Source organism: Cydia amplana, chromosome 7 (genome assembly GCF_948474715.1).
Source record: "Cydia amplana chromosome 7, ilCydAmpl1.1, whole genome shotgun sequence".
Taxonomy (NCBI): domain Eukaryota; kingdom Metazoa; phylum Arthropoda; class Insecta; order Lepidoptera; family Tortricidae; genus Cydia; species Cydia amplana.
This window is the reverse complement of record NC_086075.1, coordinates 11,859,348-11,879,338: the sequence shown is the minus strand read 5'-3', so window position 1 is coordinate 11,879,338 and position 19,991 is coordinate 11,859,348. Positions and strand designations below refer to the sequence as shown.

General features: G+C 37.2%; 2 protein-coding genes across 2 annotated transcripts in view; both read right to left on the bottom strand.

Annotated features, from left to right (window-relative positions):
- LOC134649660 (disintegrin and metalloproteinase domain-containing protein 10) overlaps window positions 1–12,243 on the bottom strand; it is an 81,485-nt gene extending 69,242 nt beyond the window's left edge. Inside the window, exon 1 of the mRNA XM_063504498.1 lies at window positions 11,704–12,243. Within this exon, the coding sequence (XP_063360568.1) occupies window positions 11,704–11,764 (61 nt within the window). The 5' untranslated portion in view covers window positions 11,765–12,243. The remainder of the gene's footprint in view (window positions 1–11,703) is intronic.
- Window positions 12,244–13,586: 1,343 nt separating this feature from the next.
- Window positions 13,587–19,504, bottom strand: LOC134649601 (methylthioribose-1-phosphate isomerase). Its single transcript, XM_063504425.1, has 7 exons — window positions 19,353–19,504; window positions 18,821–18,919; window positions 18,303–18,439; window positions 17,757–17,965; window positions 16,564–16,727; window positions 14,204–14,405; window positions 13,587–13,754 (listed from the first exon to the last, which is right to left on the bottom strand). Exons 1-7 carry the CDS (start codon window positions 19,482–19,484, stop codon window positions 13,645–13,647), a joined length of 1,053 nt encoding a protein of 350 aa, XP_063360495.1. The 5' UTR covers window positions 19,485–19,504; the 3' UTR covers window positions 13,587–13,644.
- Between the last annotated feature and the right edge of the window lie 487 nt (window positions 19,505–19,991).

The window sequence follows — 19,991 nt, the reverse complement described above, 5'->3', positions numbered from 1 at the left end:
GATAAAGATTTAAGAACCGATTGTCTTATAAAAATCTATCTGTAGTGCAAAAGTACGAGATAAGTACGATTCAAAACCTGTCAAAAATCTATGAAAACCGCAGGTAACCCCTTTTAAGAAAAACTATTTGATTTAGTAAAGCAAAAAATATATTTATACCTATGTTAATATTTATTATATTTTAAGACCGTGGCCGCACTCGATACACGATTGAACGACATCGACTCGATAGAAAATAATTGCAAAGATTGGTCTTAAAATCACCATTAAACAGTTCTAATGCCTTTATTTCTTGACTTATGTGTCTGAAATTAAAATCAATTTGTCAAAACATTTACTTATACCTAAACCGCTAACGAGTAATATTACACAAATAATCCACATTGAGCGCTGGTGGCCTAGCGGTGAGTAAGAGCGTGCGACTTTCAATCCAAAGGTTGCAGGTACAAACACTACAAACCCCGGCTCGTACCAATGAGTTTTTCGGAACTTATGTACGAAATATCATTTGATATTTACCATTGAGGAAGCCGTACTAGCCCGATAAAGTCTAGTTTACCCTCTGGATTGGAAGGTCAGTCTGATGGCAGTCGCTTTTGTAAAAAATAGTGCCGACGCCAATTCTTGGGCTTAGTTGTCAAGTGAACCCCATGCTCCCATGAGCCGTGGCCAAAATGCTGGGATAACGCGAGGAAGATGATGAGTTTTCTTATTATTCCATTGCCCAGGCCCAGTAACATGCTACAGTGCTATCTCATTTACTACGATACAATTAGACAGTGTGCGCGTTTTAGGTATTGACAGCCTCTTAAGACTGCGTCGACCGTTCAGTGGCCCCATCATTAGTGGAATTGTGTTTAATAATAAACCGATTAATTTCTGTATACATAAATCAGTATATGTATTAATATTGTTGTCCTACTTGTTCCACAACTTTTGGTTTTTGTCACATAGTTTAGTTTCATAGAACGAAGTACCATTGCGTATGTTTCGGCCCGGCCGAAAGGTTCGGCCGTTTTTTGGCCGAAACCGAAACTACGGCCGAAACATGATTTTTTGGCCGAAACTGGCCGAAACCGAAACCGAAACCGAACCTTCGGTCGGACACTAGTGAACACGTTAATTTAGGTACTTACATTGTTTACAAATACAGACAATGACAATGTGAATAGTATATTGTACTTTAAAAACGCATGCATTCGGTGTAGATGTGTCTTATTTTAATCTAATCTAAAAGCACACTTGCATTGGCTCAGTTAATTGTTAGAAATAATGGTATTCTGAAACTGTCTACACAAAAAACTGTTTAATAAAAAAGTAACGGTATTATTGTTTGGACTATACCGAGTCATACATTACCTAATATTATAAATAATGCAGTTAGTATCTTAGTATGATTACATGTTAGATTTTCAACGTCCGTATATAAATCCGTTTGAGATGCTGGGCTACACTTGGAAACCATTATGTTTCCTGTTTTCGTTCGACGCATAAAAATAGCTTGTTCTTATATTAAGATTTAATGCACAGGTTACTAAGAGTTACTGTATACCAACTCGTTTTTTTTATTGATTTAATTTAGTTCATGTTTCAATGGCAACCGTTAATTATAAATCATAATAACGATTAACGCCACTAACGCCAGTGTAAAAGAGTATAAATATAAATAGTTATTGTTATTGCATCACAGCAGAGCCTCGCAATGCACGGCTCGTTAGATTGTATCACAGTGGACAAGCATGCTTTACTACTTGCACCTTTGCTTTCCAGATTAGTTACGCACCCATTCGCTCACAGCTGTGTACTTACCTAGTGATATTGCAATGATGTCATAGTTGGTATAATATCTTTCGGTAGTCATGTAGCCGGACAAAATAAAGTCGGAGATGAAGAATGAAATTTCGACTACATTTACCCCTCTCAAAAGCACCTAGGTATTAGGTTAGGTACATTATTAAAAAGACGCTAGGCGCGTTTTCGATGCGATTATAAAACATATATTTACCTACTATAAAAATACAGCTCGTTTATAACATGCCCTTATAAATAAAACGCAATCATTCGAACAAGGATATTGCCACTTGGCCCAAATACCTTTTTTTTGCATCAGCCTGTGCGACCATCTTGTTACACCCACTCGCATGCTTCTTTTTATGTGTGGCTTATATTGTGCCTTGTAAACTGCTTGTCGCAAGTAACTCGATTCGACACACCACCATGCACCAACACCCGTCTTCTACGCGCTACACATAAAAACTGGTACTGCCCCCGGTAGTTAACAGCCAGGGTTGGGCAAAATACTGGCTTCCACGTATTTGAAATACAAATTACAAAATACATTTTTAAAAGTATTTGAAATACAAAATACAAACTACTTTGGTGACGGGTATTTGAAATACAAAATACAAATTACAGTGGTTAAAAAAATGTATTTCAATTACAAAATATACCTTTATTTATTTTTTTTGTTTAGCATTTAGTTTTAACGTTAACGAATATCCTTTCATATAAACTTATAGGGTCATTGCGCTAGTTTTCGTCCAGCTCTAGTTTTCGTCCACTTGACGAAATTTGAATATATACCTACATTCCTGCACAAATTTGGACTGATTTCAATCCTTATGTCTAAGGCGTCTAAGCAATATATCTGTCTACATATAACAATGATATTTCGCAAAAAGGAAGCGCTGGTGGCCTAGCGGTAAGAGCGTGCGACTTGCAATCCGGAGGTCGCGAGTTCGAACCCCGGCTCGAACCAATGAGTTTTTCGGAACTATGTACGAAATATCATTTGATATTTACCAGTCGCTTTTCGGTGAAGGAAAACATCGTGAGGAAACCGGACTAATTCCAATTACGGCCCTAGTTTACCCTCTGGGTTGGAAGGTCAGATGGCAGTCGCTATCGTAAAAACTAGTGCCAACGCCAATTACTGGGATTAGTTTCCAAGCGGACCCCAGGCTCCCATGAGCCGTGGCAAAATGCCGGGACAACGCGAGGAAGATGAAGATTTCGCAAAAAGTAGTAAATTAAAAATGAAATATATATTTGATAATCCGTCAAGTCGTCGAAAACTAGTGCATGGACGGAAACTACTGCAATGACCCTATCCCCTAGATTTAAACGAAAAGTTCCACGCAGAAGTTGACCTAATATAGATCCAGTATCCAGCCAATGAAAATTGTATCTCGGCTGGATCGGAGGTTCGCGGTCGGCTCACAGCTTGTGCGAGAGATTAGACATTTTAGGATTAAAGAATTTAATAAAATGTATTTATAGAGATGTATTTTGAAGCTTGAAGTATTTGAAATACAAAATACTAAATACATGTGAGTGCAGTATTTGAAATACCAAATACAAAATACTTTTGAGGTAGTATTTGAAATACAAATACAAAATACTAATTTGTATTTCAAATACGTATTTCAAATACATGTAATTGAAATACTGCCCAACCCTGTTAACAGCAGGTATAATAATTATACCTCATGAAATACCTACTAAATATTTGATATTCGGGTATAATTATGAGATTCATTGTTGAAAAATGTAGCTTAGAATCTCACCAGCGTGGCTATGACTAGCGATAAGTTAAAAAAGAGTGTGTTGAAATAAGTATTTAGATAGTCAAGATAATAGAGCACAATAATCGTTTTTGACACTTATGAATTGACCCTTATATTATGAAGCTATTAAGACCTGCCGTTTAACGGATACCCTTAGCTTCATATGTATTGGCAATGTGCGAAGTCAGTGGAGGGGGAAGTGGCGCTAATCGTCACAAACACAGGTAATCTTATGGAATGTCCGATATTAGTACTAGCGGCAGCCGCTTGAACTAATTTTACTCCATAAGATTTAACGTAGAAAGTCCGAGAAAATGAGGGCAGCACCAGTCGTGGACGTAGCGAATAAGGGTCAATTCGAAACTATCAGTGAATAATGTTTACGTTACTCGGACTGTAATAGCAGTTACCACAAGCAAGCAATTAAGTTAGCAGGGTACAGTTCTACAGAATATTCGAAATTAATTTAAAGTTTTACATTTCCCGTTAAACAGTAAAGTGAAGGATCTCATTAGTCTCCTCGCCAGTGGCCAGTAAGTTAACAGTGAGTGCGTTCGCAAGCGCACGCGTCACTCTGGTCGTGACCTCGCCGGTTCAACGACACCCGTCACAGTCACAGTCACAGCGATGCGTCAGCTCATGTTCTCCTATATTGCAAGTGCTTAGAGATGCTCAGGTGAGCCAGGAAGTATATTCACTGTCAGATTACGCTTAGTTGTTTTTGATTTCGATATCATAGTCCAGCTGTTGGTAACTTGTATGGATAGTTCTCATGCCTGGTATTTCTAAAAATAGTTACCTATATTAGTAATCCCAGGATTTTAATGCCCATTTTTCCATGCTAGTTTCGCCTCAAAGAAATCAAAACGACCCAATACAGATTTCGATTTTCAACGACGTTAACAACTCTAATGAACTTATCCGCTTGTATTAGTTTTCAAATACATGTCGTCAAAAAGTAAAAGGTAATAAAACTGTATTAAGAGTGGTACGCGTTGATACGTTTTAACATTGGTTCAAACGAATGTCTGATTCATCATAAGAGTCGGAGACTGAGGGCCTACCGCGAACCACGTTCGACGTGTTGCCTCTCTGTCGCACTTGTAAATTTGTACGTAAGTGAGACAGGGAGGCAACACGTCGAACGTGGTTCGCGGTAGGCCCTCTGAATCTAAATTGGATCTGCAAAAACGTCCTTCATTAGAGCTGGCGCGTCAGACATAAAGGTTCATTGTGTTGCCATTGGAATTATATTCAGGTAATTAGAAAGGCGAGTTGAGTATGAATTTTTTTAATGCTGGGACAGGTAAGGCGCTTCTCGCTTGACCGTTTTTGTACAGTCACGCTCCGTGATTGTTACGCCATTTAGGGTTCTAGCTAAATTGGACATTCCATAGCGTAAGTATGGAACAACCAATTTAGCTAGGACCATAAATGGCGCAACAATCCCGTGTGGTGACTGTACAGGCAAACGAAAGATATACAAAACTCAACAAATGTGTACGAATGAATTGCCGGTCTGATATCATACTCGTACAAGTTACATACATGACAATGCGATGTTGTTGCAAGTGTCATAACTTCATAAGTTACCGACTGACCGATCTATTAGCCGGTTTAGACTCTCGCCGCGCCACGAGACGCGAGTGTAAGCGGTGGCCTCGCGGCTCGTCTCGTGGCTCGCAAGCTTGTCGTGCTAATATAATTTAAACACTAACGGCACGGCATAAGGTTTATAACCGAATAACAAGCCGAACGCGAGTGTGTCGAGGCAAGCCACGAGACGCGCCGCGAGTCTAAACCGGCTATATCAGAGTAGCAAGCCACAGTGACAAGGTCCAAACGTTATGGGACAGCCCTAAAGACAATGTTAAGCGGCGATCTACCCATGGTTGATGGCAAAAGCTTGATGAAAGCAACCAAGAATTGAGGACAAGGGCGTAAAATTAGGGATTGAGAATGGTTACGACTTTATTGGACTAACAACAGAATTGAAATAAGGATATTGTTGACATTAGCAAGTTAGCAGAATAAGACAAGATTTTTGCAGCTAGCATAACCGACTTATACTCGTATCATAGTATACTTGCTAATTATACTAGCGCATCTAAACACCTTGTCTAGTATAAAACCAAAAGAAACAAACGGCGGATTTACGCAATGCCCAAGAACAATGGCGTTGCAATACAAACAATTACTTTACTGCATTTCCATAACTACCCAATTAATTTATTCAAGCAAAATGCAATTTTACAGGACTAGCCTAAGTCCTAATTAAACCTACATATTAATTAAAAAGCGCTGGTGGCCTAGCGGTAAGAACGTGCGATTTGCAATCCGGAGGTCGCGGGTTCAAACCCCGGCTCGTACCAATGAGTTTTCGGAACTTATGTACGAAATATTATCATTTGATATATTTACCAGTCTATTTTCGGTGAAGGAAAACATCGTGAGGAAACCGGACTAATCCCAATAAGGGTCTAGTTTACCCTCTGGGTTGGAAGGTCAGATGGCAGTCGCTTTCGTAAAAACTAGTGCCCACGCCAATTCCAGGGATTAGTTGCCATGCGGACCCCAGGCTCCCATGAGCCGTGGCAAAAATGCCGGGAAAATGCGAGGAAGATGATTAATTGCTGGTAGCTAGTATTAGCTAGGCTATGTATAGTTAAGTTATTTTGAAGACACCAAAAAAAAAACAGGAAGTTTCTGGCATACCCTATATTCAACTACAGTTGATACGAACCTCGGCCCAAGATATACAAGAACAGACGGTCTAGCATGAGTTGCGTTCACACGCGCGACTCCATACATCAAGAGCGACTTCAAGTTTGGACTCGCGCGCGAGAACGCAACTTAATGCTAGACCGCCAGAACGCTTAGAGTCAATTTTGTGTTGTGATTTAAGTCATGCACGCATCACGCATCATAAAATCAACACGCTACTTCATCAACTACAAACGTAACGAAACAATAAGCTGCAAGATATATCTATTACAAAACGCAAACGAGAAACGTAACTCTTTAAAATTACAATGCAAGTTACCTACATTGAGTTAATATAATTGTTGGAGTGCCCTCGTGCCCACCTGTTATATCAGTATGTAAAATTTTTATATATTAAATTCTTCCTACTTTAAATTAATTTAACCGATCAGCTTGTGCATCAGTTATCCTATCTAGTAAATACCTACAGGTAGCTTTTCCGCATCGCCGACTCTAGCTATCTTTTGTCGGACATTATTATCAACGGTGTCACTCCCCAGTTAGTTGGTCATTCCTCTCTTGTTTACGAACGAACGAATGACAAAGTCCGGTGCCTTCAGCCTAGTTTCCACCCCTAACTGGGGCAGGAATAAATCAAAATCACCTGGTGATATCCACTCGCGACTGTCGCTACGCATTAAGGCGACACCGTCTCCTGTATTTTTGACAGTGTTACCCTTGTCAAAGTCTCGATTATCAGTAAAGGGGATTTTGCGAACAGTAAAAAAGGTCACGACTCGAACGGGTCACGTTCTTTCAGATAATGGAAGGGCCGTAGTTCCCGTTTCCACATAGATTTGTGCTAATAAAGAATGGTTGCCGTTACCCTTAAGCTAGAGGCAATTGGAGTTATGATAGTCTAGTTTCCTTGCCTCTCATTAAAATATAAAAAGCTACCTACCTAAGATTGAGTACCGGAAAAAGATGGGTGGTTGACGATTTTTACATTATCACGTTCGAATGATGTTATAATTAGTAGCGAGAGCGACGAGCAGCATTTATATGGCAAATTGAGACCGATAATTTCAGGTGTCTTTATTAAACGGTTTTACATAACAAATCTATCCTCAATATTTCTCACAAATTACCGTTAAAATGAAGCTTATTTACACGCGTCGCGTCCTATTTAATAAGATATCTGTAGAAAGAATACACAGAATAGAATAGAATTTACTAGAATATATTGAACCACTCGAACTAGAATATATTGAAATGTAGTCCGTGTTGCCAGTTCCGATATAGCCTTCCCACTCAATCTCGTCACCAATGCAGATTTGCGCCCATAACGAAATACCGTTACCTAATCTAGCCCACTTCCTATTGCGAACTGCAGCGTCGGGAATGTAATGCTAAAAGTCTAGATAGCTCGCTGACAGATGGAAGCGTAGCCCAAAAAGGATGCAAACATTTCAAAGTGGGCATTTCCTCCCCACTGCTCGTTAACGTATTGCTAGTGACTAGTGAAGTGACCCTTTCAACATTAACTCTGGAATTAAAACGACGTATGAGTGTAGAAGAACGAGTATGCATAGTTTCTTTCCGTTTAAAACGTAACGTAGTCCTAAATAGTTCCTAGATCGCATTTGTCGATTGTATCTAAGAGGACGTAGGTACCTTTTTGCAGATATCTGCGAATCTTTGACCGAGCGACTCGGAGGTAAATGAGAGGATTACTGTTCCCCGGTCTGATCGACGATAACTACCTATTCTACCTTTCTGGACCGTTTGCTTGTTCTTGCCAAAATTCATGTTTGGTATGTAGCAAAAATTTAGAGGTTTTACTTTTTTGGCGATTCATATAAAAAAAAAGCGGCCGAGTGCGAGTCGGACTCGCCCATGAAGGGTTCCGTATTTAGGCGATTTATGACGTATAAAAAAAAACTACTTACTAGATCTCGTTCAAACCAATTTTCGGTGGAAGTTTACATGGTAATGTACATCATATATTTTTTTTAGTTTTATCATTCTCTTATTTTAGAAGTTACAGGGGGGGGACACACATTTTACCACTTTGGAAGTGTCTCTCGCGCAAACTATTCAGTTTAGAAAAAAATGATATTAGAAACCTCAATATCATTTTTGAAGACCTATCCATAGATACCCCACACGTATGGGTTTGATGAAAAAAAAATTTTTGAGTTTCAGTTCGAAGTATGGGGAACCCCAAAAATTTATTGTTTTTTTTCTATTTTTGTGTGAAAATCTTAATGCGGTTCACAGAATACATCTACTTACCAAGTTTCAACAGTATAGTTCTTATAGTTTCGGAGAAAAGTGGCTGTGACATACGGACGGCGAGCGAAGCTCGGTCACCCAAATATTAAACATTAAAGATTCAATAAAAAGTAGGTGACCTGTAACAATGAACCTAAAGGGCTTATTGTCTGATTGATTTGAACATATTTACAGTGCACAGTCAGCATTATTAAATAGATAGTAAAGGTAAGCTAAGTGGCCAAATATGTCATAACACACCTCTTTCTTACCATCAAAATAATGGGTTGTGATATATTTTGCCACTTTGGCAGTCACTTTTTATTTGATGCTGACTATACTTATTCCATCTAGCCTCTTAAGTCCCGATGACCCTATAAAAGGACAAAATAAAATCTCATTTTGAACTATAATGGAATAAATACATAATTAAATTTATAATATAGGTTACAAATTCAAAACTGCAAAAATAACTCTGGGACTTTGGAGTTGGAGGATATATGTAGACATATATTCATTGGATTGGATGCATCCAATCTAGGCGAGCTGAAATTAACAAAAACAGTGGTTTCTATAGTTCGTTAGAACTTGCAAGAAGGTAAGCGATCTTGACATGTCTTTTAATTAAAAAACGCTTTTTAAAAATCAAAAACTATTACTTATGAAAGCAGAAGAATATAAATGATCGTATTAGATTCATAATTGTTACATATTTGCCGTAACTTATTTTTAAAATGTGTTTTTCAATTAAAAGACACATCAAGATTGTTTACCTTATTTCTAATGCTAAAAAAAACGAACTATAGGTTATATTTTATATCTAGCCATAGCCAGCCAGAGCACAGGGTGACCTCCAATTTCTACCAAGAACAAGAAGCTTGTTGGTAGTGACTGCCTATGAATCTGGTGGTCCTATGTTGAAATCCCAGTACGAGCATTTATTTTTGTGAATAACATGGAAGTTTATTCCTGAGTTCAGTATTTATCTATACAATACCTAATCTATGATGTATATTTGTCCCAGTTTGGTAAATGGTTCCACTTTTCCGATTTATGACAGGAGCCAAAACTGTTCCTTTCATGCATTCTCAGCTCCATTTGGCTCAGCATTGCTCCGAGCAATTATTAGGGTTGGCACAACTTGACGTCCCATCTCGTGTACAACACCAGATAATGACTTGAATTTTGATAACCGTAAATAGCCGAAAGAGATATTACCTTACATAAGAAAGGTACAGCATGATTTGTCCCTGAATCACTGTCAAACTTTGGTTTTGTGAGACGTTTCTTTTGTGTATTATCTATCTATTAATTAGTTATTCTGTGGTAATGGGCAGTATAACCAATTGGTGTGATTGGCAGCGGGAGGTCAGATAATTAAGAGGTCTAGCTGCTGTCTACTCTTGTCTGATAACAGTACTGTTTAGATTGTTTGAAATTTCCGAACTATCCCTTTCATGGAACCCTATAAATTTTATTGTTTTACATTTCTCTAATCAACGGTTATCAAGTTGCCAGAGTATTTAATATGTTTCTAATTTTATTTTCCTGTTAATGATAGAAACAGGATAATTAAATTTAAAATTAATAGGAAGTTAATTGAGATGGTTAATTGTGACAGAAAAAGTAACAATGTCATAGATATATGATGCCTAAACCAAACAAACTAATATAATAAGAATTTTAAAAAGGACTCCTAAGTGCATAAGTAATTTTACTCTAACCCGTAATACTTATAATCCATATTTGAATTGCTTTTTAGGGTTCCGTAGCCAAATGGCAAGAAACGGAACCCTTATAGATTCGTCATGTCTGTCTGTCTGTCTGTCCGTCTGTCCGTCTGTCTGTCCGTCCGTATGTCACAGCCACTTTTCTCCGAAACTATAAGAACTATACTGTTGAAACTTGGTAAGTAGATGTATTCTGTGAACCGCATTAAGATTTTCACACAAAAATAGAAAAAAAACAATAAATTTTTGGGGTTCCCCATACTTTGAACTGAAACTCAAAATTTTTTTTTTCATTAAACCCATACGTGTGGGGTATCTATGGATAGGTCTTCAAAAATGATATTGAGGTTTCTAATATCATTTTTTTCTAAACTGAATAGTTTGCGCGAGAGACACTTCCAAAGTGGTAAAATGTGTGTCCCCCCCCCTGTAACTTCTAAAATAAGAGAAAGATAAAACTAAAAAAAATATATGATGTACATTACCATGTAAACTTCCACCGAAAATTGGTTTGAACGAGATCTAGTAAGTAGTTTTTTTTTATACGTCATAAATCGCCTAAATACGGAACCCTTCATGGGCGAGTCCGACTCGCACTTGGCCGCTTTTACAACTGATATCTGTGGTCATTAACAAATTTTTGGACAATCACACATACACAATTTCTTTAATTAAATAATATGGGGTTTATTGTTGAATAGAATTGAATCAGTGTGTGTGTATTAGCATAAATAAAAGAATGTTTAATTTGCAGTTACAGCAGAGAACAAATACTTTGTTGATTAACATCTCAGACATCTGTGTTCTGACCATCAAGCAGTCAGATCTGTATACCTAACCTTGAACCACAAATGAGACTAGATCCTAACCAATGCCAAGGTCAAGGTTTTGTTAAACTAAGGTGTATGTACAGCTAATATGTGTAAAAAAAAATATTGTGATTATACTTCTTCAGCATTTTGAATTTATATTCAATTCAAGACAGTTAATAATTTACATTTAAGTTTTATATAAAGCTAATCAAGACTAAATCTTATCTATTGTAATCATTATTATTCTTATTTATTCAACAGAAAAATAAAAACTATAAGGGTTCTGTTTTTTGCCATTTGGCTACGGAACCCTAACAAGGCAGAGAAAGTAGAACTATACAATAAAATTATTATGATCATGATAATTCAGTGCACAATACAAATTAATCATCATCTTCGTCAGAACATTATTAGTACCTTAAGATTTTTCAATATTTTGTAGTGAAGGCCCTTCAAGCATAAATGAAACACAGTAGTTCTAGGGACACATGGTGATTTCAATGGAAGTTTGTATAAGTGGCCAGTTTATACCAATATTATTACAAGAAGGATGATGTAGTTAATAGCTATGTTTATATTATTGTGAATGATCGCGACGAGACAAAAGCAGAGACTTACCACTTTCAATGTAAGGCAGGGCCAGGAGCACAAACACTGTGTATCCAATTTCACTAATCATTGTCACTTCTTCAAACACTCCACGGGCACTAACTCATTGCACATTAAAATAATACAGCTGATTTTCAAACTCCACAAAACCTTTGTCTGTTTTCCGTCCCGACGCATGCGCCAGCAAATAATATTTTTTTATTTACATTACAATAATATAAATTCTGTACAATTTATACAAGAAACCAAACAGTTGTCACCTAAATATTTTACAGAACGGCCCTAAAAGCGAGTGGAAACATAGATTGTTTCCGTTTCTGTAAACGGACCAGCCCAAAACCACCAACATTTAACAGTTATACCACTTATAGCACAACAAGTTATACATTTCACGTTTTTATTTTCATCGTTCTATTTTAAAACTACCACTGTTTTACCCTAAGACTATGCCCTACAATATAATACATTATAAAAGTTAACAATAAAATTCCAATCCCAGTACTTGACTGCGAAATTGATTGATTACACACTGATTTTTTTTTTCATACTGTCAAGTCCAATGACGAATGAATGAACGGATGACACAAAAGTGAGTGAAATTGAGTGAATGAATGGATCACGGTCATAGATATTCGTACTGTTATGTTGGTGTCCATGTTCTCGAATTCTTTAAAAGCCATTCTAGACGGGACAATTTTTTGCACATTATGATTAAATTGGATTAAATTCAAATAAATATATACTTGGTCAAGCAGTTCTTGTCAGTAAAAAAAGGCGGCAAATTTGAAAAATGTAGGCGCGAAGGGATATCGTCCCATAGAAAATTTGAACATCGCGCCTTTTTTAGGGTTCCGTAGCCAAATGGCAAAAAACGGAACCCTTATAGATTCGTCATGTCTGTCTGTCTGTCCGTCCGTATGTCACAGCCACTTTTCTCCGAAACTATAAGAACTATACTGTTGAAACTTGGTAAGTAGATGTATTCTGTGAACCGCATTAAGATTTTCACACAAAAATAGAAAAAAAACAATAAATTTTTGGGGTTCCCCATACTTCGAACTGAAACTCAAATTTTTTTTTTTCATCAAACCCATACGTGTGGGGTATCTATGGATAGGTCTTCAAAAATGATATTGAGGTTTCTAATATCATTTTTTTCTAAACTGAATAGTTTGCGCGAGAGACACTTCCAAAGTGGTAAAATGTGTGTCCCCCCCCCCTGTAACTTCTAAAATAAGAGAATGATAAAACTAAAAAAAATATATGATGTACATTACCATGTAAACTTCCACCGAAAATTGGTTTGAACGAGATCTAGGAAGTAGTTTTTTTTTTTATACGTCATAAATCGCCTAAATACGGAACCCTTCATGGGCGAGTCCGACTCGCACTTGGCCGCTTTTTACTGACTAGATTTGCTTGAACAGCTATAGACCTATTATACTTACTTTACTCTTTGGTTCCTGGGTTTCCTGATTTCTTGTAGAATGTTCTTAGGTGCCCACAATCTTGGCAAACATGAAAACTACACAGGGTCATAGAGAAATATAGTAAGACCGGGTACGATTTTGGCTGATGTCAGTCACAGCCAGGTTAGGATTTTATAAGGTTTTGTTCTTCCTTTAGATATTGATGGAATATCTATAACGGATATGATCTAAGGATGTCAAATTAGGAAATTCAATAAGTACGATTACTTTTGGTTTCTTAGTATTTTAATATATTATTGGATATTTTGAGCAGTAATATGCTTGATTATAATTTACATATTTTTGGAATATTCATAAAAATCATGTATATTTGTTATTTAATCGCATGCTTTAGCTGATGGCTAGTAAGATACACAATAGCTATAAAGGTTAAATATAATCATGTATAATTGTATAAATTACTATCCTTAATAAACAATTGGTAAAATTGAAGGCACTGAATGAAGGATTTGATTGCGATTTATTTATACTCGTTTATTCTGTCAGGTGGAAACACTCCCTTTTCTGTAATAATCCCCGTAACAAGGTTAGCTGGTGTGAGGTCGAAGGAGGGGTTCCAACAGTTGATACCTGCAAATACACAAATAAGCGGGTTATAATGTGATGTAGGTAATAAATACCTAAACCTAAATATGTTTATGAATCGGCCAGACATCAAAACTTGCCTAGACAAATGCAATTTTGATATATCATAATAAAGATAAAAAATAATATATGCCAATAAGGGGCTATTTATAAATTACGTCATTTCAAATTGGAGGGGGGGGAGTGGACATCGGGTGATGGTAGCATGACGTAGGAGGAAACGGGGTCATTCGAAGCATGATTTTTGGATGCCTTTGGGGGGGTCAAAAATCGTCATAAATAGATGACGTAATTTATGAACAGCCCCTAAGCGGCTAATAGAACTGTTTTTGTTTATCTGAGGATTTTTAAGTTTTAGATTTCAATGTATCATGATTAGTCGCAGCTAAGATGCATGGATATTAAAATGAGTATTTGCAAAGACTAGTAGTAACCTGGCGCAGCGATCCGATGCTCTCCAATGTGCGTCATTTCCCTGTCCGGTCGCTCCTCGATCTTGATCCGCTCGCCGGACGCCAGAGACAGGTCCACGGAGGTGAACGGCGCCGCCACGTAGAACGGAACGTCGTGGTGTTTCGCCAGGATCGCTATTTGGTACGTGCCGATTTTGTTCACGGTGTCCCCGTTTGCAGCGACCTGAAAAAAGATAAATAGTTATTTGTACAACAAGAGATCAAAGTTTGATATTTCTTCGAGTGCTTATTTTGAGTCCCGTGCAAGCGAAAGATTCTATAATAGATTCACGAGCGTAGCGAGTGAATCTAATTTAGAATCTTGAGCGTAGTAAGGGACTCAAAAGCGCACGAGATGTAAATAACTTTGATCTCGTGTAGTACACAACATTTTTCACCTCAGCAGTGAGAACATATTAGAGAACCCGAAAAATGTATTCCTTCTTCATCACTTACCTCTATTCACTCATGTTTTCTTAAGATATACCAACAATTAAATTTTCACCTCAGCAGCTCGAACAAGGGTACTTTGCTACTTAAAAACAGTGAGCAAAATCGCATTTTGCTCACTGAGTGAGCAAAATCGCATTTTGCTCATTTTGTCCTTTCAGTGAGCAAAATGCGATTTTGCTCACTGTTTTTAAGTAGCAAAGTACCCTTGTTCGAGCTGCTGAGGTGAAAATAATATTATAGAATGGAATTTAGATACCTTTTTTTTTTAATACCACATCGGTGGCAAACAAGCATACGGGCCGCCTGATGCTAAGCAGTCACCGTAGCCTATGGACGCCTGCAACTCCAGAGGTGTTACATACGGGTCTCTATTGTTTCCCAAATAGTTTTAATCCATAATGTATTGTTTGCCCGAATTTTCGTTAGTCATAATTCATTTAATTCAGAAACGCGTCACTTTTCAGGATTGCCATAAAACAAACCTAACCTAACCTAACCTGTCTATAGGATAACCTAACAAAAATCCTGAAATGTTAACGGTTTCAGTTTTATGACTAATGATAATATGGCATACAATACATTATGACTTAAAACTTTATGGGAAACAACGGGACCCCGTTACATACGCGTTGCCGACCTTTTTAAAAACCTTACCTTCTTATCAACTTTCTATGGAAGGGTGATGTGTTTGCTCTGATATTATGTTATCAGTACCTGCACGTAACTCAAGTACTTTACTGTTCGTCATTATCTAAAATATAATATGTACCTACCCTTCATTACGCTGTTTAACTGCAGGTATAAAAACAAAGAGCATACATTTACTTAAGTTTGTGGTCACAACAACAAATAAACTTATTGCGTATGACTTATTCTTTATCTATGAAGCTAGCCATTCTAGCCAATTTAGCAACTACCAGTGGCGGCGCGTCAAACATATCCATAGGCAAGCCGGGGCTAATTTGGCTTACATATTTCCTTTACAACTCTGCTCAACGTCCAAAAACAGGCAAGCTGGTGGGAAGCTTTTATGGACGCGCCGCCACTGGCAACTACATGCGGCACATAACCTGCGTTCTCTATTCAAATAAGGGTTACGTAAAGTGAACTAAGTACATTATATAAATTAATAATAAAAAATAATAATATTATATAAATTAAATTATATATTTTACCCAAGGATTAGGCTAGTATAAAATTCCAACCCTTTGTAGCAGGAAGGGAAAATTGCATGGACACATTATGAATGAATTATATTCATAACTAGCGGCGTCCCCGCTTCGGACGGGTTAACAAATTATACATAAACCTTCCTCTTGAATCACTCTATATATTAAAAAAAACCGCTTGCGTAGTTTTAAAGATCTAAGCATACATAGGGACAGACAGACAGCGAGAAGCGACTTTGTTTTATAGGGGTCATCCATTAATTACATCACACGTTTAGGGGAAGGGAAGGGGTCAAGAAAATGTGACATATTGTGACATGGGGGAGGGGGGGAGACACAAACTTTTGACGTCACTTTAACTTCATCAGCAATCGAAAATTTATTTAAATTATTTTATTCGCTGTACATTTAAATAACAAGTTTTTAAAACGATAATCGTTTTTATTCGTTTAATTTTCTTTCCTAAGGTTATAAAATTACTAATATTTATATCGTCAAAAATATTTTATACTTACTTAGGTACTTACTTAATTCGATTTGGCGATTTCGTAGAAAAAATGTGACGTCACACTAGGGGGGAGGGGTTTGCCAAATGTGACCAAGTGTGACAAGGAGGGGGGGAGGGGTCAAAAAACTTAGAAATTCGTGTGACGTAATTAATGGATGACCCCATACTATGTAGTGAAGTGGCCATGTAATTTTGTGGCTGGGTGTACTTACCCTGTCAGCCCCAACAACGACCGCATTGATTTTCCTGGAGCGCATCAGCGCGGCCACCATGCTGTCCACGATGAGCGTGGACGGGATCTTCTCGTGAACCAACTCGTACGCCGTGAGCCGGGCGCCTTGGTTGTACGGACGTGTTTCAGTGCAGTACACGCGCTCTGAAATGTAGGTATATTTCATTTGATTAACTTAGCGCCACTTGCACCATTCCACTAACCCAGGGTTAACCGGTTGAACCTTTAACCCAGTGTCATATTGTACTGGTAACCATGGTAACTCCAGTTTAACCGGTTAACCCCGGGTTAGTGAATGGTGCAAGTGGCCCTTATTGAAGTAAATTGATAAAAGAGACCTGAGAAATTTTTGAGAAGTACTTATTTAAAAAACTTGTTAGTACAATTCTATACAACACCTAGGACATCGCTCAGCAGCCCTTGTCCAGTAGCCCCCAAACGAGTGCATTCAATTTTACGTGATGTTTAGGTTATAGCTATTGTAGTGTGGGTACTACGCCTTACCCACACACGTGCATAGCTTAGTATATAATGGCTTGTACTTGTTATTTAAGACAGAATAAACCTATATTCAGTACGAACGAGTTCTCCTTTACGTCCCACCTCACAAACATTATATACTAAGCTATGCACGTGTGTGGGTAAGGCGTAGTACCCACACTTCACTATATCCACGTTTTTTTTGCATATTAGTGTCATACCCCATATTTCTACCTACTGACAAGCAATCCTTAATTTTCTAATGGACGCAGAGCACAAGAACACTACGTCGCTAAGACAGACCTGTGACTTCATGACTTGATTTTGCACGCACACATACCTATTCACTTATCTTGGTTTGAACCACGTTTGAACCAATGGCCATTAGGCCCTCGAATTGTTAATGTGTGCGTGGGCGCGTAAATAAGAGATAAATCGGCGTGTTTTGGAGTTACGGTTTTGCCTTAGCGAAGTTAAGTGCGTAGTATTTTAGGTACAGTCAGGAGCAGAAGTTGCTAAGCGGGCGAGGTGTTCAAAATTACCTTGACGCGATCTTATTCATTAAACAATAAAGTCGCGTCAAGATCATTTTGAATACCTCGCCCGCTTAGCAACTATTGATGCCGACTGTACATGAATTTTCCGGTATCTGTAGTAAATGTAGTAACATATTGTAGATTATAGGTACCTCACCTAATCTTTTGGACCCGTGAAGTGACCGTATGACGCCCAGCGCCGTGCCGTACCCCGCCGTGGCGAGCGAGCCCGTGTTGCAATGCGTGAGCACTCGCACAGAACCCTCGCCTTCAATATTCTTTAAAATAGCCTCGGAGCCGTATTTGCCTATGGCCTTGTTGTCCTCTATGTCTTTACTAAGCATACCTTCTATACTGCTGATGAATCTGTAAATAAAAGCAAAATACTAAGCATATTAGAACATACGTGTTGTTTACTACTTTTACTGAACATTTTCTTTTAAACATTACCGAAAAATAAAATACAATTTGTGTGGAATAAAAGTCACCTTTATATTAAATCAATATAATTTGTTAAAATTGCGAACTTTTCCGAGAGAAGAAATTCACATAAAAACAAAGTTTCTTGTTTTTGCATAAATTCATATCATGTAAATTTTCCTTAAATCCATTAAATTTTTTAACATATTTAGACAATGCATTAAATAAAATCATATAAGAAATTCAACTATTTTTATAAAATATATTTAATTTGTATACCAACTTCTCTTTAAATTCCTCAGGCGAAACATCTTCATTGGCACTCAGAGTATTGGCTAAATTTATAAGCTCATCGGCTGCCAGTTTAATATTAACAGCTGTTGGTCGCGCAGACACCAGGTAGTTTAGTTTACCTTCAATCTGCAAGTGGAAATGGTGCCAACTTCAAATACTATATAATTACAATCTCTGGTACACATGGCAATTTGTCAAATCTATCTGAAAGTTGAGTCCTGTAAATGCTGATTTATAAATAGTACATTAATATATTTGAACCAGATACAAATGGAGCTATCGTTCAATGCCTCAAGGGCCTATTTTAGATTTAAGCTAGTTATTCATTCAGTTTAGTATTTGTATTGTAGTTATGTAGTACCTCTGTATATTTAATTATGTAAATAAATGGTTATAACAAAAAAATGGAGCTGTGGTATGTACATACACTAAAATCTCACATAAGTCAAGATTTGAATCAATGGATGGGACTTGGATGATAGACTTTCTTAAAACAAATTTAATTACCTCTTGTCGCATTATCTTTTTATCCAAACTGTTGTCTTTTAATAATTCAACAGCTAGTGATAGACAACCAACTATTGCTATAGCAGGTGCACCACGTACCTGTAAATTAAAATATTTTAATTCAACCAGTTTCACATAATTGCTGCGCAGTAAATTCCAGCATGTGTTCGATTTTTGAATATCAATATGAGACCTCAGGGTCAAATTCAACAAAAGGTGAGATTACCATTTTCTTCCTTCTCAAAATTTGAAAGATCACAGTGACATTTACAAGAACAACAATGATAAAGCTATTTTAATTCCTTTCAGTAGCACATAAAAAATAGCATCTGTGTAATATTAGTAATATATAAATATATAGTTTCATGATATATTAATGTCATTATGTTTAGACTATTATAAGAACATATGTACTTTGTTAATCTAGACAAAACACATCAATAAAGTGTTTTTTAATGCTGCTTTATTATTTTAATATACTTATTACATAATAATAGTATGTCAACCGTGTTTAACATTTTAGCCAAATTACCTGCATTTTATTAATAACCCTCCATCCATCTTCCACACCTTGTACTTTTATATATCTCGTCTGCAGGGGTAATAGTAGTTGGTCCAAAACTTCCAGCTTTCCCCTTTCATATTTAACAGATTCCAAACTCATTCTTTTATAAAAATGAATATCTGAAACGAAGTACGAATAATATTACACTACAATAACGATGATTCTCGTGACAATTAAGACACAGCTGATAAGAGATTCATCTCATAGAAATTATGATAACGGCGAAGATAACCTTTTTTAAGATTTCGAATTATCAAGAACAAATTATACTAACTTGTTAAAATACTTGGCAAGACTAGGGCCTAAAATATGTGTATACAACCATTTATTTGTATTATAAATGTGCACAGGACTTAAGCTTAAATTGTAAAAAATAAACAAAAATTATAATTCTCAACTACTTGCTCAAGTGACAGTGACAGTCAGGCACTGCGGCAAGTGCGGCAGGTTGACGCATATCAATTGCAAACACGTTTCGCGCCTCGAGCCTCGAGTAGTCGTTTTCTTTAATAAAAGCAGTTTAGACTCTCGCGCGAGCCACGAGACGAGCCGCGAGCCGCGCCACGAGACGCGAGTGTAATAGTCAATTTAGACTCTCGCGCGAGC

Bases quoted from the DNA above. Each gene is read 5' to 3' on its own strand.
- LOC134649601 (XM_063504425.1), bottom strand. From the start codon at position 19,484: ATGAGTTTGGAATCTGTTAAATATGAAAGGGGAAAGCTGGAAGTTTTG. The intron at 18,440-18,820 runs GTAATTAAATTT...TTCCACTTGCAG, and splicing joins AAAAGATAATGCGACAAGAG to ATTGAAGGTAAACTAAACTA. The intron at 16,728-17,756 runs GTGAGGTACCTA...CCTACATTTCAG, and splicing joins TCACGGGTCCAAAAGATTAG to AGCGCGTGTACTGCACTGAA.